We start from the raw sequence: 26,594 nt of genomic DNA, 5'->3' as shown, positions 1-26,594 counted from the left end.
AGTTACTTGAAAACTTGTTCATAAGTCACCAGTAGTTTGATTTTGTTTAATAGGAATATTAATATTGCTTTCCGAATTAGTAAACTAAATGGTTTTGCTTTTAAGCTTGGCATTATAGTGTAAGATCTCTTTCTTTCTCTGTCATCTGTCTGTCTACCTACCTTTTTACCTTCCTACCTACCTACCTACCTACCTACATCTATCTATCTATCTCTCTATCTATCTACCCACTTACCTATCATCTAAGTGTCTGATTTACATGCATATGTTATAGTTGCTTGCTGATCTCAGCAGCTACAAGGTTCCTTCCATGTAGAAACTTTCTCGATGCTCTTTATCTTGGGGGTCTACTTTTCCTGGTACCACACCGCAATTTTTTCAGTGTTGTTTTTCTACCTCTTTTTTTTCTCTACAAACAGTTTTTTTTCTTTTATTTCAGTGTTGTTAAATTTTTCTCATACAAGGGTGTTGACTCCCTATTTAGCATTCTGACCCTCTTTAAGTATATCTTTTATTTCTTGCCAAATACCTAGTATGACGAGGCACCTGTTAGAAATGCCTGTTTACTTTTCTATTTTCATTTCATACTTTCCCACCAGTGAGTCTGAAATAAGATCTGTTTATTTTCTCATGAACAAATCAGATACGGTTTGGTTTCTGTGAGACAGTTCCAATCATGCTTTCAGCGTGGCTCGCTGACAAGAAAAGTGGCTGCAGGAGACTCACCCATGTAGAAGTACAGGTGCTGCTTCTCATAGTCAATGTATTTGATTTTCTTCTTGCCATACTACAAGGGCAGAGGATTAAAAAAACGTCATTATTCTCTAGCAAGTTTGTGTGTGTGTGTGTGTGTGTGAGGGAGAGAGAGAGAGAGACAGAGAGACAGAGAGACAGAGAGAGAGACAGAGAGAGAGGAGACAGACACAGAGAGGAAGAGAGAGACAGAGATGGAGTGGGGGAAGGGACAAGAGAGGGGAGGTGTGAATTTAGGACTCACTGCCTAGCAAACTTGAGACACTAGAAGAACCAGAGCAGGCTTGGGAGTAAATAGTCACTTTAACTGAGGGTAACTCTTGCTCAGAATTTACTATCATTTTAAAATAATTCTCAACTAAATAAAAGTTTTATGTTATTTAAAAACACTTTGAAATTCATTCTCTTCTCACGCAATGTTAACTTCAAAATAAACGTTTTTGTGGAGTTTTCTTTTACACTCTCGTTAACTGTGGTGCTTAGACTTTAGCTTGAACTTCTGTCTCTGTCTCTACTGTCCCCATCTAATGGAAGCTCACTAAGGGGCTTTGTGATAAAAGGGATATACAGGATACCTACCGTTTCTCTCCTCTCTTTTCTTTTACATTCTTATCATGAGTTTCAATTTACTTACTATACTGAAACATCACAATAGTGTATATAATATTTTTATAAACATTATATGCAGTTTCTCATCATGTGCAACTATATGATTCCACTCAGAAATTAGAATCTGATTCATTTCCTGGGTTTCTTGATCAGTCTGATCCGTGCTCAGGATGCAATGGTAGCAATTACTTTGAGACATAGGATTAATGATTGTATATCTATAATATCTAGCTGACATTCATTAAGGGATTAAATGAGTGAATGTTAATTCATACACATTCATTGTTTCCCGCTGGTAAGTAAGTCACAATATTAGAGGACGTGGTGGACTCGTTTCATTTTGTTGTCCCTTGCCCTTCTATGTATAGATATTTTCCTTTATATAGATAATGCATCTAACACCTGATTTTATTACCATAAATACAAAGAAATATTATGGTAATGCAATACTAGTATCTATTTTTGGTTGCTCCCAAGTTTCCAGATACCTAAGTAGTGAGAAACACTGGAAAGGGGTGAGATGGAATATGCTTGGAACCTGATAAACCTAGATGGACTAGTTGAGTACCACCCTGAAGAAAGACATTAAGTCTTTCTGGACAAAATGGGCTAAGAAAGTCCTGTTTGAATAATGGGTTAGGTTTTGAAAGTCTTCCAGGAAGGATATATGATAGGAAAAACTCATAACTCAGACATCACTCTGTGGAAATAAACTATTGAGTTTCAGAGGTGGAATAACTGCAGTTCATGCTGTAGGCTGTAGCATCTAGACCTTGAACAAACGTTCTGTGACTGGGCCCACAGGCATCTTTCAGAATCTATAGATATGGTTTCCATATTTGTGAAGTGGCAGCATTTATGCTCAGCGCAGCTCTCTAGAAGATGATGTGGAGGGAGTCAAGTTACTTCCTTACCTGTGCTCCGGGAGGTATGTCAGAGACACAAACCCATCACCATTCTAGTGTGGAGCATGGAAGTCCACAAGCATCAGGGGAATCGAACAGTTGTCAAAAGCAATTCGTTCGTAATAGTAGGTAACATCTTTGTCACATACATAAGCAAGAACCTTTATGTTCTCCCTTATTTGGGGCAGAATATAAGTTCCTCAAAGATGCAAAAAAAAATTTCTAAAAGTTACACTGTTTTTGCATTCTGTGTTAAACAGGTTCAGGCAACAAGCAACAAAGATGAAATCAAATTTCCTAATACTCTTAAGTTCTTCTAGAAGATAGAGATCTGTGTGAAAGTATGTAGTTGTTGGGAGCAATTATTCTCCTAGATAAGGGGTAAACTTCAGTCAGGATGCTTCCTTTGTTTAAGGAACACTCTCTTTCCTATAGAACTCAGTAATTTAAATAGTCTCTTATATAACAGACTCAAGTTGAGACTTTAAAGAAGAATCAATGACTGAAAACTTCAGCATACTACTTTAACACACCAGTTTCTGTTTAAAAGTTCAAATTATGAGTTGGATCTACAGCTGTCATATAAGTCATTGAGCAATGTGGTCCATATAGATCAAACATACCAAAAATGAATATTAACTAAAATAGCATCTCTTTTAACTAGACTAGAATGAGTTGAGTCAACCAGTTGTTTAGATATTTGTTAGTCTAGTGCTAACCAAATGCACTGTTTATTTTCTCTCTGTGACCTTTCTTCATATCCTCGCTTTGAAAACTAATGATGGTCCTTGTCATCTGATTCTACTTCCTGAGAATGGTTTATGTTGCCTCATAGGTAGTGATAAGGACTAGAAGTGAACCTGTCATTGGAATTGCTCAAGCAGGGTGATACAGGTTATTATATCTTCTGCTGTGGGAGTCTGGACTGAGTGACGTTTATGGTCACAAATTTAGGACTCTTAAAATTCTTTTATACTTATAACCCTAGACTTTCCTATTCAGGACCTTAAAAGGGAGAGAAGCTCTTAGATTCTCTGTGAAGTTAGAACAATCGAAATTGACCTTTCCATAAGAAGGATCACTTCCAGGAACATTTTTCTAAGACTGATGGTAGCTAAATGCACCTTGACAGGCTGAATATCTCCAAGCAGGAAAAGTGGACCCACATCAATGTCTGGATCCTTGGGGTAGATGTTTGGTTTCACATGATGCTGGAAGTGTCGATAATTCCACCAGTCAGCGGAGAGACCCTGAGGAGAACAGAGAATTAATTAACTAATAGAATTTTCTCCCCAGGCACCCATCATTGTTGGAGTGTTTTGAATCTAAAGTGAAAATAAGAGATTTGGTTTCTCTAGCTGACCCCGATGCTGGGCCACAGGATGATTAGACAAAGGTGCTCAGAGCTAGGAAGAAATACTTTTCTAATTCAAGAACATGACTGCAGGCTAAGAAGATCTCCTGAGAAGGGAAACATAATGTACTCATATGAAATGGTTTTCTAGCCTTCTTTTATAGGAGCCAAATCTAAAAAATGATTCTGAAGGTAGATGTAGCAGAGAGTTGTATTCCTATTTTACGTATAAAGGAGCCCCACAGTTAAGATTTCTGATGAGCTTTGGGGGAAAAAGTGACCCTAGGAATCTGACTTCAATGAATATTTCAAAGAGTCAAGAATCTGTGTTCTCTCTCCTTGGAGGCTTCTGCTCAGATCATTGTAAGTCCCAGCTTACTGCTCTTCTATGAAAACAAACGAGAATAAAAACTTTCTAGCTGGTGCCAAGGTAGAATCATCTTTGATTATTCTTCTCATGATTTTCTTTCTCACTCTAAGTTTGAGAGTTTTGAAAAAGCAAAAGATTTGATGTCTCTCAATCTTCTTTTATATACTAGTTGTTTAAAAGCTGATGTGTAGGTTTTGGCAAATCATTCATCTTCTTTGAAACTCAATTAATTCCATCTCAGCGTGGTGACATTTAGTTCCATGGGTGGCTCAGAGAGATGTGAGATGCTGTAGCGACAGTGCTGGTTTTTTGAGAGACCCAGTGGCTTCTTATTTGTGCTGTTTACAGAAGAATGAACAGCAGTAATATTTTTATTACCACATATTCCATCTCTTAATAATCCATGTTTACATATTATATATCATCGCTGTCCAATATAGAAGCTACTATTTGTGGCTAGATAAACTAAGTCTCAAGATTCATTTTGCAGAATCAGTACACAAAATAGATGCAAAATATTTCACTAATTTTTAGGTTGATCACAGATTTAAGTCATAATATTTTGGATATTATATTATAGTTATAAATAAGCAGTTTAAATATGGCTATATAAAATTGAAGAAGGATGTCCTTTGGAAAGTTTTTCATTTTGAGAATTCATACAATACTGTGTCTATCTACATCATTCTCACTCCTCCGACTACTTTTGTGTACCCTACACTCCCTCCCAAGGTCATGACCTCTTCTTTAATTGCTATTGTTATATATGCATATGTACATATATGTACCCATATACATTTAAACACACATATGCCTACATATACTGCCATTGAGTCCATTTAGTATTATTCATATGTACATGTGTCGAGTGCTGACTTCTTGGGAGTAGACAGTCTATGAAGTCTATGAAGAGTTAGTCTCTGGAGGAGATTCTCCCTCTCTCAATAGCTGCTGATCACCTCTAGCTCTTGGTCTATGGGTAGGACTTTGTAGTATTGCCCATGTCCATGTTGGTGTGTCTGTTGCTGTTGTCATTATGCTAGCTTTGTTTAAGGAATCTTATTGTTGAGAGTCTGTGAATGCATTTTCATCTTTATGCCCAGGGGACATGATCTATCAGCAGGCACCTTGGTCTTACGATGTCATTTTAATATAGCTTATATACTATTCCTACTGGAGAAAGGTGATGTATAAACTACACACCTCAAAGGTGATGAGTATGCTTTGAAAGCCCGTGAGCATTAGCCCTGCCTTTCCATCTTCTTTCTGGAAGTTCTACTTTGAGACACTGTAATTATCTACCTACTTACAAACAAAAAGAATGGATGTGTGTTCCCTTTACCCCCCAACACTTCCTAACACTTTTACAGTGGAATTTCAGATTCCACTTCACATCTGTTTCCTGACTGTCTGGGGAGTCACTTCCCAGATACCTTATGGTTGCTTATACTTTTGTCCCAAGTTGTATTTATCACTTGCCTGTGGGGTCTCATTACACTCAGTCCTATTCCTGTCAAGCTACACAGTCATTCCCCTTTTCACTCATTGGTTAATCATCTTGAAGTATATCAGATTCTGAGCTAGGCAGGCACTTATGATACTAAGAAAGGTGTGAAATAAGAGGTTCCCACACTAGCAATATACAATCTAATGGGAACTGTTGACAGCAAAATGCTGCATGATAAGAAATGATTCTCTTTTTAAATTATCTCTTCCCACAGTTGATATTTTGGCTACTTCCACTGGCTCACTGCCTTTGAGGCAATGACTACCTGTGGTAACTGGTAACATGGGAGACAGGTTTTGATGCACAGTAGATCTGGGAACAGATCTTAATAGCAAAAAGCCCTAGAGGTTAGAACAGTGGCCAACATAATGTTGGGTGTGAACTAAACAACCAGTTCTACCTGAACCCCATGTCTGGAAAACATTCTTACCAGAGACAAAGGGGAGTTCTTCATGGGCAGGAGAGGACTTTCAGCCATGTGCCTGGCTACCCGAGACAGTTCTATGTGAGTCTTACTTAGGTCATTCCTTATTCCTAAATTATGTCCTTAATTTGGTGCCGGAGAAGGAATCTAGGCTTTAGACTGACGTCAAATGGAATTTAAATTCTTGTTTGGACATCTACTAGGTGTGTGACTTAGGAAATATCCTTAACCAGGAAAGGAATGCAGCTCTTCCTCTTCCTTTCCACCATATCTTTAGAATATAGTTACAGATGTCAGGTCAGGTCTTAAACCTTGAATAGTCAGCTCCATTATCTCTATAATGATACAGGATTCTTACTATTTGTAAAATGTTCATATAGGGAGATCTTGAAAAAAAACGTTACCTGATGTCTATCTCAGGGGTCAATAATATCTTTAATTTCATTTAAAAAAAAGACCCTTTGGGATATTTGTACATATACAGTGTGAGATATGGAGATGAGAATTAAATCTAAATCTAAAACTAATTTGTTTCCCATATACCTTGTCCTGGAGATAAATTTATTTAGCATTTTAAAGAATTTTTTGGCATGAATCAAAGTTCCATGATATGGAATTTTCCATTCCTGCTATCATTTTGATGTTAAAAATATTTAGATTTAGAAACATTTCACATTTAAATTTTTAATTAAGAATGTTGGATCTGTAATACACAAAATACACAATGTATATAGACATTTCACATTTCATGGTTCATTTTCAGAAAGGATATTTGACTATCTGTGTACTATAAACATCACGCACTCACACACACACACACACACACACTGGAAAGATGCTGAATAATAACTCAATGCTACCCATGATTTTCTGAGTTATAGGGGAAAAAGATATTAGGCCTAGTGTTGAAATTTAAAGTTGTAATCATTATAAGAGGTGGGGATGTTGCTGCATATAATTTTCTTTGTCATCTCCTTCCCGCCCACTTCAGCTCCCTACAAGCAATTTTCTCTTCCGTACATGTTGAAGCCTATGTTTATTTTGTTCATGAATCACTGGCTTTGCCTGCTAAAGGCAAAGTATGCTGGCTCTGCTTTTAGAGCCACTTCCCATTTTCTCATTCAAGTCAGGAGTCGTCAAAAATACATACATTTCAAACTATGAAAACTGCTTTTTAGAGATATAGCATGGAAAGACCTATGTGTAAATAGGGATTAGTGGGAAAATACTGGCTCTAGAAAGAGCCAATAAGGGTAGAACTCACCGGAAAGTTCCACAAAATTGGTACCAAACAAACTTCTAATTACCTTGAGGGCAAGTGACTTTTAATTCCTCTGTCTCTTCAGCTTAGGGGAGGGAATACATGCAGCTTTACTACCTGGATCTCATAGTGACAGAAAAAACAAAGCCTATGTTTTTATTTTGTGATATTTCAGAGTGAATTCAGAAAATGTATCTACTTAGCAAAGGTGGATACAGGTGCAGAAGAACATGACTCTAGGAATTTTCTGATTAAAAAATCTTGTCATATAATGTGGCAATTCCTTTTTGAGAAACAGACATGTCTCTAATGGGTATGCAAGTTCAACTCTGTTGCTTAGTCTAACCATGGCTCCATCAGCTGAATAAGAAAGACAGTGGCTAAGAACAGATGATTTCTGTAACCCAATGGCAGTCGGACGTATAGCCTACTTCTTAGTACTATCATGATCAAACATTTTTCTTATTGATTCTAGATCCTTATTCTGGTTGCAAACATATTGTTCCTTATATTATCAATAGCTTCCATGATTATTTCTAAACACTGTTACACCTGGTAGTAAATATCACATATAACCAGCAATAATCTCACAGGTTGAAGCTTTTATCCATCTGTTTTCATTTTCTTTTCAACGAAGAAACTGAAGTTCAAGAACATTAAATAACTTGTTCAAAGTGACCCAGTTCTATTGTTGGAGTAGTAGTTCTCAGTGCTGGCTCTAGGTCAGAATTATTCACAAAGCTTCTTAAGAGCTACAGTCGTGCTGACACCCAGGCCTCACTGAAAATAAATTAAATCAGACCATCTTTAGTAGTGTAGGCATACCTACGTTTACCAAGATCTTCAGTTTCCTCCAAATATTAGTTCAATTTGTGGAGCTCCACTCTAGCCTGTATTATTTAATAGTCTTGTATTAATTTCTCTAAATAGCCAGCTTGCAGACATTGGCTTAGATAGTCAACCCCCTTAAAGCTTCATCTTATCTGAAAAATAGGGGTGCTGTACTATCAATCTTGTGAGTCTTATGTGTAAGACTCAAAAATGAGACTCGAGAGAGGCAGCTCCACACTTGGCTTTATCTCTTTCGAGGTCAACCATTCCTTATCATTTGTTATTCATGGCTGCATGCGACTCACTGCTCTCCAGGATTTTGGCTCCAGCATCCTCTTCAGTTCTCTTCGCTCTGTTAATTAGTTGCCTATTTCCAGGCTGGGAAACCAGGTGAATATCCTTGAGAAGTATTAGTTGCCTGTTTCCAGGCTGGAAAACCAAGTGAATGTCTTTGAGAAGTAATATAAAGAGACTGCGCTAAAGAAGAAAAAGCAAGCTCGCTCAGTGCCTGAGGACTTTCCCTAGGAGGCTCTATCTTGAAGGGATTGAAGGAAAGGATTTGTTTGAGATGGTTTTTGTTTGTTTGTTTGTTTGTTTGGAGAGGGGAGTACATATTTCTGAGTCAGAATACTTGATTTAAAATGTAGACATTTAGAGAAAAGCTGAGATTCAACTTACCTCCTGATGTTACAAAAGGTCAGAGACACACATGGTGGTCCTGGGATGGCATACTGAGCACTGCCAGAGACAAAGCCCTTAACAGTGCAGTTCTGTCATCTCCGTTCATCTGTGCTTTCACTCATTCACACAGAAGCTTAGTGAAGACCTATGTAAACTCACTATTGCTGTGTAGGATAGCACATTTCATTCTCAGAGAATAATGTCCATGTTTATTATCAACTCGAGCAGAAGTCTTACAATCCTCCTCTTCATAGAATCACCTAGCCTTCCTAAACTATTCTTCATCTTAGTTTTTGTATGTCTTCTGGGATAGCATTTTTCCTGTATGTACTCAGCCTCAACTTTTCAGGATTGATTAGATCTGTTGAATTCCCCTAAGGAAAATCTTTACGTCCCTTCTAAGAAGATCTTCATTCACGATTTTCCAGAACATATCAAGATTTTAAGGATACAAACATTCTTCTGTGAATATTCCTGAGGACAATGTGAATTGAGCCAAATAGTTTATCAGAGTCATAAGAAAATAAACACTAAACACATTCTTCTTAAAACTTAAACTTGGTCTTGCTGTGTATTTTGCAATGTTATATTAAGTATAATGATTATAAAACCTACATTATAAAGATATTTTTACTTAATGATTTTTGCTGCTTCAAGTACACATACAGGACAGAACAACCCCTGCCTTAAGGGTTACATTCCCAATCTCCATCACACTCCCTCACATCCTGTACCTTGAGGTGACACATTACAAATTTGTGCATCAGGCGGTTCCACTTGGACTTCTTAAACATGGAATTGTGTCCTATGTCATGTTGTAAAAATGAACTTTGAGCCTATGAAAGAGAAGGAGGTTAGAGAAGTTGCAAAGTCTCTTGTGCATATGGGCAGTGCTAACTGTACTCAGTGGGATAAAAATATCATTTAAAAAGATGGGCATGATGTTGGAAGGGAGATACAATGAGTGGTGTCCTGAGTGGGATAGGAGGGGGTAGTGAGCACTGAATATGATCAAAATATGTTGAGTTCATATATGATGTTTTCAAATGAAAAACAAAAGGATGAAAACACCCCAAGCTTCTGTTTGAGGCTGCTGCCCAAGCTTAGGACACCTGCTTACCTGAGAAACTGTAAGGAGAAAAGAAATGAGTATTGTAACAGTCCAGCCACTGCCGAAATGACGTAGTATTAGCCATGCTAAGACTTCCAAAACCAAGATCTGGGCAAGGTGGAGAAAGAAGAACCCCAGGTTGGCACTGAACATATTCATGGTCTCTAATGTTTTGCGCAGTTGCCGAAAATCTTCCACCAACTGTGGCTGTGAAACAAATATTCAAGGTTGGGATTAGTTCCTTCAGGGGCCTGGGAAGATAAATGGATGCAACATGTTAACATTTACAGTTGTTTATGGAAAATTCAAAGTAACTCATTTTGAAGCAGAGTTAAAATGAGAAGAAATGATGCTTGGCTAACATTTTATACATATCTTAAATCTTCATTTTCAGGGACAACTTTCCAATAATAGAGTTCTACTTCTTAGAAGTTAGGGGTTTAGGATGTGGAATTTTATGAGTGAGATTGTGCCCCTAATTTTTCTTACGAAGGTTCAGAGTTGGCCCGAGTTTCTTTATGTGCTCAAGAGTTCTGACCTGCATGACCATCTCTGACTGAAGTGTAAAAATCAATACATTCATCTCTAGGGAAGGCGCTGTCATGTCACACAGGTTCGCATTAAAAACTCTTTCTCCCTTATAGCAAGAGAAAGAGGAAGACTGGAAGGTGCGGAGGGACAGAGGAGAGGCAAACAGGAGGAAGAAGGAAGGAGTTTTTGAAGAACTCTGGAATGTGTAAAACCCTGCACAGTAGATTCCTTTACCCACAGAGAAAACACATCAAAATTATCAGTGTATGTTTGAAACTGAAGAGAGTCCCACCTCATAACCAGGATGACTAAAAAGATAAATGGGTAGGTGATTACACACTTTGACTATACTGCATAAAGAGATAATTCATATCTTAGAAAGAACAAAGGAGGATGGTAAAAATTTTGTCATACCACTCAGAATAATTGAAGATGAATGCATAGGCTTTTTCTAGAATTTTGTATGGGATGTTATGGAACTTTGGTTGCTCACTGAAACTATTGAAAGTGAACCTCAGCTAAAAGAGACTGACTGTGTGTTTTTTTCAGCAACATACACTATGTATCCATTTTACTGGTGAGAGTATTTCATCTAGATATCTAGAAGCCTCTTCTGGGAGATGGATAGATGAATAAGAAGTATCACAGAACCTAGGTCCTGGGTTACATAATCATCAAACTGTGAAATTACAGAAGCAGCTTATGGTGCTTTATTTAGGCCATATTAGTTTAAACATATCCCCTAACTGTTTGTGGATATCACATTCTTTTATGCATGTGGGTGTATTTGTGATTGATCAAACTTTTAAGGGTCCCATTGTCAGCCCAAAATGCCCATAAGCTTATGTCCAACAACCATCAAATTGGAATTCTGCTGGCCATATGCAGTTCTAATTAGCTTCTGATATTAATTTGTCTCTAGGGTTTCTCCTGGCCTTTTCTTTTCCAGTAAAATTATACAGAATAGAAGGTTACTGAAATTTGGAAGAGCAATTGCCTCAAAATAATTATCAAGCCAACGTCAGATGTTGGACTTAAGCCCAAACCTTCTAACACTCAGTTTTGCTGGTTTTCTACACTTGTAGCTCCAGTAGCTACACAGAATTCAAACAGAAAATTCAATCAACCTGAGTTCTCAGAGAAGAACAATAGTTTAAAATATGACCATCTCTCAGAGGCTAGCTGAATTTGTTTTGCCTTTTGCAAACTCTTTAGGAGTAGCAATTAACCTTTGCTATTACTTTTAAACACAGGGTCATCACCTGCTACAAGCCATGGGGACATGTATGGAGGTTTGTAACTTCTGGTACCACCACTGTGTTCATGATAATGATAATATCTTTATTATGGAGAATTTGCTGTGTTTTTTTTTTTTTTGCTTTTTTTTGCTATGTTTTAAATACAATTTTATTATCTTAGATGTTTTCTTTTGAATTACAGTCCCAATAATTCAAAAAGATAGTGGTAGTGTCACTATTTTACATTTAAAAAATAGGACACAGAGAAGTTTGAGAGTTTGAAATGAGCAGGTTAGGGTGAGCCTCAGAGTCCAGTCTTCTAGACAGAACTGTTCTGTTGGGTGCTTTTACTGTCAACTTCATAGTACTGTATGGGTCAATTCTCTGTATAGATGTCTACATACTGCTCACATTTAAGTATCTACAGAGATAAATTTCAAGCAAGCTAATTGTTTGTTATTAAGTAAAATCATTTTATGTTTTAGTCAAAATCATCCCAACAATGTTCTAGTCATGTAGAAGCATTAGAAGACACTATTTAAAACACTCAAACTAGTAAAGAAAGAACAACAATCATTTTGGGGATCAGTTAGGAAACTGGGCCAGAGAGAAGTGGTTTTGAGGCCCAGTTCTTTGATAAAGTAGCTGTGTTCAGAAAGCAATTTTTTCTTTCTGAATGATAATTTCCCTAAGCATAAAAAGGGGCCATGGTTAACATTTATTTACATCTTTCATTCAACAGCTAATTGTAGAGGTCTCGCTGCATGTCTGATCCTATGTAGGCAGTTTGGAGGTCACAAAAATAAATGAGATGATAGTCTCTGTTCCCATGCAACAGAGGTTAGTTAGGCTCCAAATACATAATTAAAAACGACCTCAGAAATAAAGTCATGTCTAAGTTGCCTGGCATGAATTAACACTTAGACACAGAGAGATTGTATAGGATGAAGTACTATAAATTCCATTGCTTTGCTATGATAATAAAGTATAATCATATTTCATTATATACACGTTTGAAATTATAAAAATAAAAATAAAAACTTCCAAGGAAAAATATGATACTTGAAATATGAAGAGTCTACTTATTTAGAGATCAATTAAACAAGTGGTAGCTCATGCTGGAGGAGATGTGGTGTAAGGGGAACACTCACTCCTCCATTGCTGGTGGGAGCGAAAACTTGGACATCCACTATGGAATTCAGGGTGGTGGTTCTTCAGGAACATAGGGGTCATCTGTTTCAAGATCCAGCTATACCATTCTTGAAGGCATATACCCAAAGGATGCTTCATTCCTACCACAGAGACATGTTGTCAACCATGTTCAATGTTGCTCTACTGATAATATCCAGACATTGGAAACATCCTAGATGTCTCTCAAAAGAAGAATGGATAAAGAAAATGTGGTGCATTTACACAATGGAGTATTACTTAGCAACTTAAAAAATAACATTATGAAATTTGCAAGCAAATGGATAGAACTAGAAAAAATTATCTTGAGGGAGTTAATCCAGAACAAGGAAGATTAAAAATGGTACATACTCACTTAGATATGGATATCAGTCAATGATAAGAAAGCTACAATAGCCGGGCGGTGGTGGCGCACGCCTTTAATCCCAGCACTTGGGAGGCAGAGGCAGGCGGATCTCTGTGAGTTCGAGACCAGCCTGGTCTACAAGAGCTAGTTCCAGGACAGGCTCCAAAACCACAGAGAAACCCTGTCTCGCAAAACCAAAAAAAAAAAAAAAAAGAAAGCTACAATATATTAGAGGGAACATATAGCTCTTGTTAGAAAAGGGAACTACAGTAGATAATTATGAATGAATGGGTGAGGGTCTGGAGTAGAAGGATCAAGAGATGAGGGGAAATGGGGTTGTGGGAGGGAAGATGGGGAAAGACATCTAGAACTGAGTGACATTTGAGGGGTAGTATAGAAAACTAATACAATAGAAATTTCCTAAAAGATTACCATATATGAAGATTATCTAAAAGAAATTGTCAAATAATGGGGAAGAAGGAGCCCCAAATGACCATCTCCTGTCATCAAATGAAGTTTCCAGTATCAGGATTAGGTTACATATAATTGAGTTTTTGACCAACAAGGTCCAATGGGAATCCCCAGATAACTCAGGCTCTTGCCAAGACAATAGAAAACACTTATTGGACATGGAAAAGCTGAGCTGGTGCCTTCACTTCTACACTCCAGTATCTTTAGTACAGAAAGTACTCTGCATGCTATCCAAAGAGAAATGTAAACAACCAGCCAACCACAAACCCTTTGATCTACAGTGTTGTTTGCCTGCAAGATATGCTAAGAAAGGATGTCACAAAGTTTGTGGAAAGTAACCCAATCAATGTCTGATTTGAATTAAGGCTAAATCCATGAGATGTAACTCAACTCAACAAGGGTTGGTTGACCAAGAACCAGAGACTAGACAGCCCAGAGACCTAGGGTGAAACCAAATAATACTGATATAAAACAATAGCAAAACCATGAAACATAGTGTTAAAATGATTACTGTTAATATTCTGCTATACTCTGATTCAGACATCATTAGAAAAGCTTCTGCCTTCATATGGGAACAAATGTAGAAACTTACAGCCGGACATTACACAGAAAGTGAGGGAGACCCTGGAACATTCAGTCCTAAATGGGATTTTTCTATCATATTTCTTCCCTCAGAGCTCAGGGAACCCTACAGAAGAGAAGACAGAAGGTGTGTAAGAGCCAGAGGAGAAGGAGGACACCAAGCAAACAAGGCCCTCTAAATCAATCTGAGCAAAGCTCTTTTGAACTCACAGAGACTAAAGCATTCACAAATCTTGTGCAGAGCTGCCCCAGGTACTCTGCATACACATTATGTCTTCCAGTTTCATGCTTTTCTGGGGCTTTCAAGTGTGTAAATGCATGGGTCTCTGATTTATGTGCCTTCCCTTGGGTTCTTTTCCTTCTGTTAGTTTGTCTTGAACAAACTTGTGGTCCTTGTGGCGGTTTTAATTTTATCTCATATTTTAGTTATTATATTTTATCATTATCTTTTAGAAACCTGCTCGTTTCTAATGAGAGACAGAAAGGGAGCATTTTCTGATGGAAAGGTAAGGACAAGCAGAACCAGGAGGAGTAGAGAGATGGGAAAACTATAACTAGGTAATATCATATGAGAAATGAATCTATCTTCAATACAAGAGGAAAAGTGCCCTCTTTCCTGTGGGTTCATTTACTTTTAGTTATCCTTGGTCAAAATATATTAAAAAGAAAATTCCAGAGTTTGCAAGTTATGCCTTGTTTTGAGCATAATGATGGAATATCCTGCCATCTGCTCCACTCTATCTTTAACCTCAATTACCCCTTTGTCCACAGCATCATGAACCCACCACCTTCTGTCCACTTACTTAACAGACATCTTGGTAGTCATAACTACTCTCCTAGCTTCATACTGCTTGAAGATGCTGCTCATATCATCCATTATTTCAGGGAAAGTCTTAGGCTGTACACCCTGAAAATAATAGGGAACTATCATACTTAACTACGGATTCATACTCTCACAGAAAATAATAACTAGACCTTGAAATCTACCTTATCCACAGTCGTTATATGCCCGTAGATCCTGCAGCTGTACTTACATTTTTGTTTTTCTCCTGGCTGGGTTCTTCAGGAGAAAGTTCTCCAATGAGCAGTGGCTGGAGGTACAGCCGCACAGTGCTGAGACTGAGGTGCATGGCCCGGAATGCATCCTGTAAAGCAGAGATGTGTGTTAGAAGCTTCCAGAAGAAGTGTTTATCCTCAGATCTGCTCCTTCCTTGCCCAACCTCGGGCCCAAACTGGCAACAGCACAGACTGGACTACAGAGCATTTGCTTCTAATCCCACGTGGATGCTTCACGGTGATTCATCAACTTTATTCTTGAGACCCTTCTAGAAGAGGATGAGGCTGGTGACCCACCCAGGGCAGGCTCTGTTTGTCTAGGGACAGGCAATTCCTAGAACATTGATTGCATCACTGCTTCTTTTTCTAAGCACTGGAAGGAAGAGTTGCTTAAGTTAATTAGCCAGGGTGAGTCTTCAAAGTCCAGTACTAAGATTTATGTGAAAGTTTCTTAAGCTGTCCAAGGCATGCAGTAAACAAGCTCTCTACGCAATACATTTTCTATCGAGGGCTCCCTCTTGGATCTTGACTAAGGTTCAGAAGAATGAGGCCTCTTCAATTATTTATTCCGGACAACGGCAGACTAGATTTGATAGCAACACCTTAGAACGAAGACACAAACGATTGGGGGAGCACAGTCCTTGAGCCCTGGGCTGTCTAAAGTGATATCCTCCCAGCTGTATTCTGCATTGAAGGACTCATCACTCCGTAGAAACAGTGTTGCTAAGTAGTAATTCCACATCACTGCGGGAAGCAGAGGAGTAACTATATCCTATGTATGTTTGGAAGTAAAAGAGTCCTTCCAAGTATTTTTATAGTTTTTATCCAGGGGAGGGGGATAAAGAAATTTTATGATACAGATGATTAGTTTCTTGCTATTATGACATTGTGTTTACAACTGAAGAAATATAACCAAAGTTGTACCTTGAGTATATGAATGGGATACAAACACTCTGAAACAGTGACTATTGCACAGTATAGGTGGCAAAAAGCAGACCCTGGAGCCAACCTTCCTACTCCTCAGTTCGGGTTTTGCTGTTTACAGGCTGTGAAACTTGGGCCTTATGCATTTTTGCCTTATATATATTTTATAGTTTCTTCCCTAAATGGTAGTAACAGTTGCCACTCAATTCCTAAGTTATTATGAAGCTTGAATGAATTAATTAGGATGTTGACTGGCATATATTAACTCTATGGCACCTTTTCTGGGTAACCCTGGCTGTCCTGGAACCAGATTGGCATCAAACTCACACAGATTCACCTGTCTGCCTTTTGAGTGTCTGGCTTAAGACATGTGCCTCCACCCACTTGACTTAAATAGTAATTTTAAAAGAAGATTTATCTCATTATCAGTTATGTATATGCATATGTCTGGGTATGTGCATATGGGTGTTGCCTGGGTCCAGTGCTAGCCCGTACCATAAATTATTTCTCTTGACCAGACCCCGACATAAACTATCTCTCTCTGGACTGGCATAGAGGCACAGGAATAAAGACAACTCACATGGTTTTATCGGGAGGGAGATTCTTAGTGATCCCTCATGAAGTCCTGAGCTCACATCCCGGAGAATTCCTCCTGCTTTATTCTCCAAACAGCCTTACATATCAAAGAAGAGGAGTGGGGATAGGGAAAGGGGAGTGGGGGGAGGGGCAACATTTGGGAGGAGGGGGAGGGAAATGGAGAACGGGGACAGGTGGAAATTTTAATTAAAAAGGAATAAAAATAATTTAAAAAAAACCATAAACTGAGGGGTAGAATCATTAGTGCTCTGTTTCCTAGGTAACCAGGTGAAGGGCTTTTAGTCACATCCACATCTACCTATCTGCTCTGTATGCTAGCTGTCTGGTAGGCTTGATTAGCATCTCTATCAGGCATCCTCCAAATTACAAAGAAAGGAGCAAAACCACATCCTGACCTTTTGTTAGGTTAGTGACCGCCTGTCTGGAAGGTTAGGTGACCATTTCAGATACTGACTATGGCTTTAGAGCCTGACTGCCATACCATATAGAAATATGGGCCTACAGGGTGTGAGTGACTGGATTCAGCTCTGCAGGGGCTGGAGTTAGAGGTTATTGTAAGCTGCTGGATATGGATGCTAGGAACTGACTTCTACAAAAGCAACATTTACTCTTAACCAAAGACCGTTTTTCCAGGCAGGTCTCACTTTACAGTACTTGTTAACCATCTTTATTATATGTTCCACTAGTAGGGGGAACTCACTACCTACCTTCTCTTTAATGTAGAAATTCAGGCTTTTATGATATACTCTAACAATCACTGTGGAGTCAACTCTGATTCTACAAGTGAATATATTGAATCCTACATCTCCAATGTCATAGGACTTTGCATAAGCCTGCATCTGAGAACGTGTTATATGCTGAATATGGTACCAGAAGCGCTACAATATCAACTTTGTAGATTGACTTCACCAACAGGTCCATAGATAGAATGCTAGAATCCTTTCGGACTTTATTCTACTGTACACACTTCTCACAGAACCTTTGGACAACAATGGGCTGCACTGTTTCAAAGATGCTTTAATTTGTTTTTCCTGGAACTAGGTCGTATAGACCAGGCTGGCCGCAAACTCACTGAGATCCACATGTCTCTGTCTCCCGAGTGTTAGGATTAAAGGTGTGCGCCACCACCGCCTGACTGATGTTTTAAATTTTTCACCTTCTGTGAAAATACTAAAACTTAGGTTTATTAACTAGTCAAAGAATTAGTCAGTGGATAAGGGAGTGAATTTTGTATCTTATGGTTATTTATACTGATTAAATCATCTGCTGTTTCTGAATAGGTTAGAATGGGAAAACATATTGGTGGGTCAGTCTTCAGAGTACAGAAGAAAATAATATAATTTCAGAATATGTGGCACATATTATAAAGATGCAACCCAGCACAGTTTCGAACTGTGTTGATAATCGATTTTTCTGAGTACTGTGTTCCTTTTGAACCGAAGGGATAATCAGAAGCCTGTGCGCTGGGCACAGGTACTGAGGAGCCACAGAGTTTTGTAGAACAGTGGCCATGCTGGTTTGCAGAGCCCTTCCCATTGGATTACTGAGGAAGTACAACAAAGGAGTTTGTTTAATCTTAAAACATTCAGAGCTTTTCTAACAGAATCCATATACTAAGTTGTGAAATCGTTACATGGAAGCCCACAAAAACAGGTTCTGTTCCCCACATTCTTGGGCAAGTATGTTCTTGCTGAAGGACGTGGAACGATGAAAGGAAAAGGGGAAGGGCCAGGATTTTCAGAATGCATCCTGTGTACAAGGAGCATGCCAGTCCGTAGTTATGGACTTACTCCTGTGAGGTTTATTGTTTCTTGTACAGGGAGACATCAGATTTTTTAGGAATATGGGATAGACACTTTCCTCCACATACCACATTGAGCAGCAGAGCTAGTGTTTGAATTTGGGGCTAAAAAGAGCAGTAACACTCTAAAGATCCACCCAGGACTTCAGCATCTATAATCCTTTTCCTGAGAGACATGCTGCTAGATGACCTTGTGATGGTACTAAAATCAGTCTGCATCTTCTGGAAAGACAGCGACAGAATCTCTTAGTGTTAGTCTCATGAAGTACTTTGCCTCTGGTTCTATCCAGGCTCTTCAGGCTTCATAGATCATATTCTCTACTGGAGCCTTGCATCAAATAAGATTCTGTTCCCTTTTAGAGCTCTGAATGTTTAGATTTTATACCCTTCCCTTCACTTCCTTCTTCCATTTTTCTCCACACAAAGATTTTTCTTACAATTTTATCCCAATATTAGATATGGTCACCCTTTGCATATTCAGGCAACTTGTTCATAAGTACCCCTGAAAGCTCATCACAGTTGGCTCATTTGTAAATAAAATACATATTTATCTATTTATTCATTGTGTGTGGGCACACACATGGATGTTAGAGGACAACTTGAGGGAATCAGTTCTCTCCTTGTAACATGTGGTTCATCACAGGGATCAAACTCATGAGATCAGAGTTGGCAGCAGGAGCTTTACGTATGAAGTTGTCTCACTGACTACACAGCTTTTCGTTACGTTGTAAAGAAACTGTATACTTGCTGTTTCTTTAGAGAGTTTTTGAAACTGATGCAGTCCTAACATCTACCACTGCACCTAGAATAAAACACTCCGTGAATACACCCTGATGAGTAAGGGAAAGATGCAGGTAGGCAGAACGGTTCTGCGTGAGGAGTCGGGATGATTGAGGCATGAATAATAGGCTGCTCCCATTTTCCCTATACTACCTTTTACTCCCTTTTCAATCATCACTCTGCTCTTCAAGTTCACCATAAATTGCATAATATTGCAGCTCATCTTGGAACTGATTATTTCCAAAAATCATATCAACAAGTCGTGAATATTGAACATGACTTTATGTTTCAAGTACTCTGAAGATGCAGATCTATGGCTACTCTTTCCTGAGGGCTGACTGCTTACTGCTTTATTAGAAAAGCAACAAAATTCCCCACGGGAATAGAACAGTAAAATCAGAAAGCCTCAGACAAAATTCTGATTTTTTTTTTTAGTTTAAATACTGATGTATAGATTGTGACCTGCACAAAGCCACAAGGTGAAATGGGAAGGTGGCTTGAAATATACTAAGGACTCCATTTGCTAAATCTGTTGTCCAGGAAACTGCAACCACTCAGAAACAGCCTGCTTCCTAAAACCCCTAACATGAAGGGGAGCAGAGGAGTGGGCTTCTTCACGTTCGGCACTTAGTTTTAACTAATGTTTTTGTCATTAATATTGTTGTTGTTGTTGTTGGTGTTGGTGGTGGTGGTGTGTGTGTGTGTGTGTAAAAGCTACAGCACAACTTTTGCAAGTCAATGCTTTCTCCCTGCAGGATCAGACTTGGTGGCAAGTGCCTTTGCTGACCTGGCTCTTCCTACTCAAGCCTCAGTCTTCATGTAAATACACACAAATAACCTACTCCTCCCCATGTGCTCATTATTTCGTTGTTTAGTCAGGTGTTATGCAATCTACACAGGACCTAACCTAGTGTCTCTGAGCTTATTCTTTGCAATCAGATTCGATAAATTACTTTTATTATTATTAGTTATATAGTTAGTGTCAGATCTCAAACTTGGAACAAATGGCCAAGACCTGTTTGATAAGGTCTGAAATTTCCCAAAAGCTGTGGATTAAGAGACAAATATAAACTCATAAAACACCAGCAGAGAGAGTTTCAATGTCGCAAAACAAGGCACTCTGGAAGTGAAGGCAAAAACTTACTGTTGGCTACCTAGTGAGTTTCAGACAGCCTGGGATACACAGGATCCTTAAAAAAGAAAACAAATCTCAAGCTTACATTCCCTTGGGCAATTCCTTCCCTTCTTCTGCTTCCTTTTCAGAACCTATGTCCTTCAAGGCTGTGGTTACACAAGAGTCCTGGTATACGAGAGAATGAGATGGAAACAGACTGAGTTTGGGGGAGAATGCATCTTTGCCTTGGGAAAGAGCTAAAACCTGGAAGGCTGAGGTGGATCTGCCTCCACAGGTGTTCCACCAGGAAGTCTTCCTTTATACTCTGCTTTCTGCTGAACTCCAGTCTTTTCTCTCTGTCTCCCTTGCCCTTCTCCTCCCTTCCTTGCTCTCCTTCCATCCTTTCATTCTTCATCAACCTATGCATTCTTCTGATGTTCTCACTCCATAATGGGCAGCCAGGTGCCTGAGTGAGGTACCCAAATCAATTTAGACTTGCATCCTCCTTGCTTATTTGGTTACCCTTCAATTATTGAATTATCTCTCCTCAGTGTTCCTCCTCCTCATCTTCTCTTTCCAGTCTTGTTGTCCATGTTCTTTTTGGACTTTCAGCTTATTCCTTGGACTCCATCTTGTTCTCCTTCCTTTTAACTATATTTTCTTAGTTCTTTACTTGATTGCCAGGCTGAACTTTCAGAGTGACAACATTTACCTTTATATGGTCCATTCTCTTTCTTCATGTTTTTGTGATTATGATTTTACTAGCAGATGTTAATTATGCATACTAATTGGTTTAATTAGGCATTTTCATGTACAATTTTATTGCATTCATCCCTTGTTCTTCTCCCACTCCTGATGGCCCCCCTTCTGTCCTCTCTCTCTCTCTCTCTCTCTCTCTCTCTCTCTCTCTCTCTCTCATATCTCTTTCATTTGATGACCTAATGAATTTTATTAGGGTTGCTTTCAGGATCCTGAGTGAGGGATTATTTACAGCAGCATGGATTCCTTAAATTCCTTATCCATGACTGCACAACCTAAGAAAATATCCCGGTCTACCCCTGGGACCATTAACTGCCTACAGATACTCAGGAAGCGTGAGACCTCATGTACCCCTTCCTCTTAGCTGTCATGGTACATTTTCATCTCCTAGAACCTGGACTCTCTTCCATCTGTCTTTCTCAGACATCAATCATGTGTGCACTTTTGGCCGGCCTTATGCTAAACAGAGGAAGTGGATGTCTATGCTACTTGGATAACTTACTCATGACTAGTCACATGTATGCAACCTGTCTGCTCATGCCTTTTTTCCCTTCGCCCAAGCTTTGCCTCTGTCAGCTCAGCTCATCCCAAACCACATGGATTCTTCCTTTTGTAGTTGTACGTAATTCCTTTCCTCTTTAAGAGCCCTCCAAATAGTGGAAGAGCGCTCTACCATATTTTCTGTAAGCTTCTGTCATCTCTCCATTATATGAGAAATGACTTGACTGTATGTAGTGTGTGTGTGTGTGTGTGTAACTGTCCTGAGTGTGTATGCAAGTGTGTATGAAGGCTGGAGACTGAGGTCAGGTTACTTCTTCTTCAGTTACTCTCCACCTTATCCTTGGAGATGGCGCCTCTCCCTGAATGGCACCTCTCCCTGGATGGTGCCTCTCCCTGGATAGTGCCTCTCCCTGGCCTGGAGCTCATTTACTCAGAAATCTGCTCGTTTCTCTCTCTCCAGTTCTGGGACTACAAGACGCCTGTTTCAGTGCACAGCGTTTTAAGTGAGTGCTGGCGATCCAAACTGAAGCCTTCGTGTTTGGATGGCAAGAGGCATCTCTCCAGCTCTGATGTTGCCTCTTCTAAGGTGTGATGTTGAGAGATGAACAGATCGACCTGTGCTTGCTTTCTTTATTTCAAATGTTGCAACCTCTGTATATCTACCATCACGATTTCACTTCATTCCCTTGGAACTTATCAGCGTCTAGTATAAAATATGCGGACAAATATTTATTCATACATATATCTTGTCATCAAAACACTTAGCAATCTTTGTTCTAGAGACTGCAAAATAACCTATCATGGTGAAATTAAATGAGAATCTGTATAATCAGTTCTTCCTGCTGATATTACTGTCACTGACTTTTCCTCAGTAAACTCACATAGATGAAACCCCTCGAGCCGCAAACTCTGCTAACTTATAAGGTTAAAATTATAGAGCTTGTAAACAACCAGATAACTCACGCATGCAATAGTAGAGGCTTATGTGCCGATTTTGTTTTATAGGTTTATTTAACTGTCGTGGAGAGCATTAAAATCCATCTCGGAAGAAAGAAGTGATGATAAAAGCCATTACTTATTGAATATGTAATCTCTGCTGAGCACCATAAGGGGCATTTTTGTGACTCCATTAGTTTTTATAATAAAACCAAGATTAAGGTATTATTACCTCCTTGTGTAAGAAACCAAGACTTGGAGAACTTAAACACTCTCCCCAGGAACTCCCTAACTAGTGTAGATTCCCAATGCCTACTGAGCCTATTCCATTCTGAAACCTATAGTTCTAAAGATTAGGCCACATTCCTACCAAGGCTTTGGAATAAATGAACGAGTGGTGGTTTAATGACCCCACGGTACTGTACCCACTACTTAGGTTCTTTTAATTCACCTTTTAGGAGGCCTAGAAAGGAGTTTCTATGTAAATGAGAGAAGGTTGTTCTGTCTGTGCGAGTGCGGCCAGGAGTCTAGAACCTATAATGCAGAGATTATGCTGTGGTCCCCAGCTGCAGGTCAGGAAATATTGCATCAATACCTCCTAAGCTGTAAAGTGAGCATTTGGCTTTGGGCCCTTGGGCTCCGTGTTACATTTCCAATTAAAAGTCACAAAATATAACCACAATTTCTATGCTGATAATAAACTAACTGAAAGCAACAATCACACTTGTGAGAATATGGATGCTAAAATTTGTTGAACGTTAATGTCTTCAATTATACAAGATAGTCTGAATGTATTCATTCCATTTACCAGAGACCAAACAGGTGGGCAATGCTATTCCTGTTTTTTAGGTCATGGAGATGAAACTCTGGCATTTCAGTAGTCTCCATAAGTTCATACAGCTGACCCAGTGTATGCGTTTATCTTCCTAGTAGCCAGGGATGACTCGAATTGCCCTGCTTCTCTTGTCTCTCCTACCATTTTTGAGCGACATTTCTTTGGAGAACCATTTATTTTAATACTTTTGGATCTATTTCCCTAAAGTATGTGGGTGATCAAGCATATCATTTTCTCTCTTGATATGTCCCAATACTAAGGTGGTCTGGGCATGGCTCGTGGTTTCTATTGTATAGTCTTTCCTTCTTACTGGCTAGGGCTAGAAGCAAAAGCAATCATTAAAAGTCATCAGCAGACTCCAGATCTATCACTTAGACTACTTAAAACTCAGTGAGATTGTTAGCAGTTTTCAACATAGGTGAAACTCCAAGTCCTTGCCAACACATCTTTGAGTCAGTTCTGTGAGCTAACTTAAAAAACCCTGATCTAGGTCAAGTGTGATGATGTATGCCTATAATTTCAGCATTTGGGAGGTGGAGATCAAGAGTTCAAGGCCAGCTTGAGACATACAATGTCCTGTTTCAAACAAACCAGGTTGTCTACTTTCTCTAAGCTGTAGGAATGAAGGGATGGACTAGCTAAGGAACTATGGCTGTTTTATTTTTATTTATTCTTATTTTCTTATCATTTGAAATCGTTAATTGTCTTTCTCTGATTCTCATTCATACTGCCCTGCTTTGCTTCTCCTCCCCTCCCGTCTCTAGAACTCTGCCTGAGTGTGTTTTTCTGACACCAACATGCCCCTCTCCTTTGCTTCCAAGGAGAGATGGAACATGGTTTAAAAACCATATGAGAACTGAATTAGCGTAGATGTGGTGGGGCTTGATTGGACATCCATTCATCTGGCTGAACATGAAGCCATAAGATGACAGAAGAAAAAATGCTAGACAGTAAAGATGAATGGAAACTCAAGAAAACTGAGACTTACGGGGAAAGATGTTGATGGCATCACAATCTGACTTCACAAATCCATCGGGTAGCTACTAAGTCCTGTTTCTAGAGCATCCCATCTGCATACAGGTGTGTCCAGTCCTATGTCTAGAAACCAGTCAGAGATCTTCTTTGCTTGTGCATGAAATGAATGAATGCAAAAATATCAAGTCTCAGCTTAAATTCCTGTTCTGCCTTATACTGATTGCCTGACCTTGAGCTTATTAAGGCCTCAAACTCTGTGTTTATGTGTACTGTGATAGAAATTAACACTTCCAGAGTGAAGAAAAGTGCATATCATGCACAGAATATATAAGAAGGGATTTTTAAAAATAGGATCTTATATAACTTTAGCTGGCCTGGCCCTCTTTGTTTAGGCCTCATTGACCTTGAACTCATAGAGAGATATGCCTGCTTCTGCCTCTTGACTGTGTGTACTACCACATCCAGATTAAAAAGATCATTGAATAAACTGAGAGAATCTAGCAGACTTCTTTATCACACACTGAATGAAATTTAAAATATTTTATTAGTATTGCTTATGTATTATGTGTGTGCGTGTGTGTGTGTATGTGTGTGTGTGTGTATAAACTCATGATGTGGAGGTCAGAAAACAACTCGCAGGACTTGTTTTTTACCTTCTACCAGGTAGTTCCTTAAGGCTGAACTCAGTGTCAGACTTGATGGCAAGTGTCTTTACCTGTTGAGCTATTTGCTTGGTCTAATTTTTATTTTTGTTTTTTTTTTTAAAGGAACAAGATGTACAGGGCTTTTGAGGCAAAACAAAACAACTTGAAGCTTAGCATTGTCGCTATCAGTACCTGCTGTATAAACGGCTTTACCTCTGTGTATCAAGCACACCATCTGTGACACGGAATAACATGCACGTCCCTGGCAAGAGTACATAAGGTGGCTCATTTGAATGCATCTGTCAGTGGGAATTGCATCACTCTTGTCAAACTGCTTGAGCTACGCTATGCAAAAGAGAACTGTAAACTCTCCAAGTCCAGGCAGTTCTTGGTTTTCACTTTTATTAAAAATGTTTGATGCCCATGAAATTAATTGCTTTCTGTCAACTCCCATTTAAGACAACATCATTCTCTCCCACCCCAGTTTTTACTCACCTATTTATAACTTGCTTTTTATAAGACAGTTATTCTACTTCAAGAAGAAGACGCAAAAGAACACACACACACACACGGAGAGAGAGAGAGAGAGAGAGAGAGAGAGAGAGAGAGAGAGAGAGAGGACAAAATTCAGAATGCAAAAACACAATAATTTCCACCATTGACATATGAATGTATACTATATTGAGCAACAGTTAGACTCTGAAGTCCCATTTTGCTTCTAGATTCTTGTTAGATAGGTAGGAATCCTGAAAAAGTGGTTTGGGAGGAGATAGTGACTGTGGAGCCCAGGCACGTACTTCAGTGTTTTGGGGATGAGAGCCAAGATCAGCTATTGAGCGGCAGGGAGAGGGAAAGAGAGAGAAAAGAAGAGAGAGAGAGAGAGAGAGAGAGAGAGAGAGAGAGAGAGAGAGAGTCATGAGGGCGTCCTTACCGTAGCATCTTCTCCAGCATAGTGGTTGAGGACCCGATGCCCACCTGGATGCTTGCCTGCCCAGTCAGTCACATTGTAAACCTTGCGATCAATCACCAGCCACTGGTCGGTCTCCTTATTGTGTCTCTGGATCTCCTCCCAGGTGTACAGGTTGAGACGTTTCCCCTTGCCATTTGCGTCCTGCTTTTCATAGACCTCCACTTTCCCATTTGCTCTCGGTTTCCCATTTGCCCGATGCGTGTCATTTAGACATGGCTGACAACTTCTAACAGGGCTCTCGGTGTGCTCAAGTTTCTCCTCCAACTTCATCGTCCCTGAATCCCTGAGAGTTTCCTAGTTCTATAATTGGGCCATAAAATGACTCCTTGCCTCCCCTTTTATTCCTCTGCGGTCCTGATGGCTACACAGAAAGCCTTCTGGCTAAATTGTCTCTTCAGAGTCTGACAGCAAGCACCTGCCCTGCCTGGTCCTGTTTCTGTCTGTAGTTAATCTTTGCTGCATGAGGACAGCTAGATCACATTCCCCTAGTCACCTCTCTCCTGCTGGCTGTAAGGGCATCCTCCTTCATCATTAAATATC

The 26,594-nt window shown here is 39.3% G+C and overlaps 1 protein-coding gene across 1 annotated transcript in view; it reads right to left on the bottom strand.

Annotated features, from left to right (window-relative positions):
- LOC130864864 (fatty acid desaturase 2-like protein FADS2B) overlaps positions 1–26,324 on the bottom strand; it is a 34,372-nt gene extending 8,048 nt beyond the window's left edge. The window contains exons 1-6 of the mRNA XM_057755688.1: positions 26,016–26,324; positions 15,197–15,307; positions 9,816–10,013; positions 9,430–9,531; positions 3,392–3,517; positions 727–787 (exon numbers count right to left, since the gene is read on the bottom strand). Of these exons, the coding sequence (XP_057611671.1) occupies positions 727–787; positions 3,392–3,517; positions 9,430–9,531; positions 9,816–10,013; positions 15,197–15,307; positions 26,016–26,324 (907 nt within the window). The remainder of the gene's footprint in view (positions 1–726; positions 788–3,391; positions 3,518–9,429; positions 9,532–9,815; positions 10,014–15,196; positions 15,308–26,015) is intronic.
- Between the last annotated feature and the right edge of the window lie 270 nt (positions 26,325–26,594).

Source organism: Chionomys nivalis, chromosome 22 (assembly GCF_950005125.1).
Source record: "Chionomys nivalis chromosome 22, mChiNiv1.1, whole genome shotgun sequence".
NCBI classification, from domain to species: Eukaryota; Metazoa; Chordata; class Mammalia; order Rodentia; family Cricetidae; genus Chionomys; species Chionomys nivalis.
The sequence above is the reverse complement of the archived record's forward strand: the minus strand, read 5'-3'. Positions and strand labels throughout refer to the sequence as shown.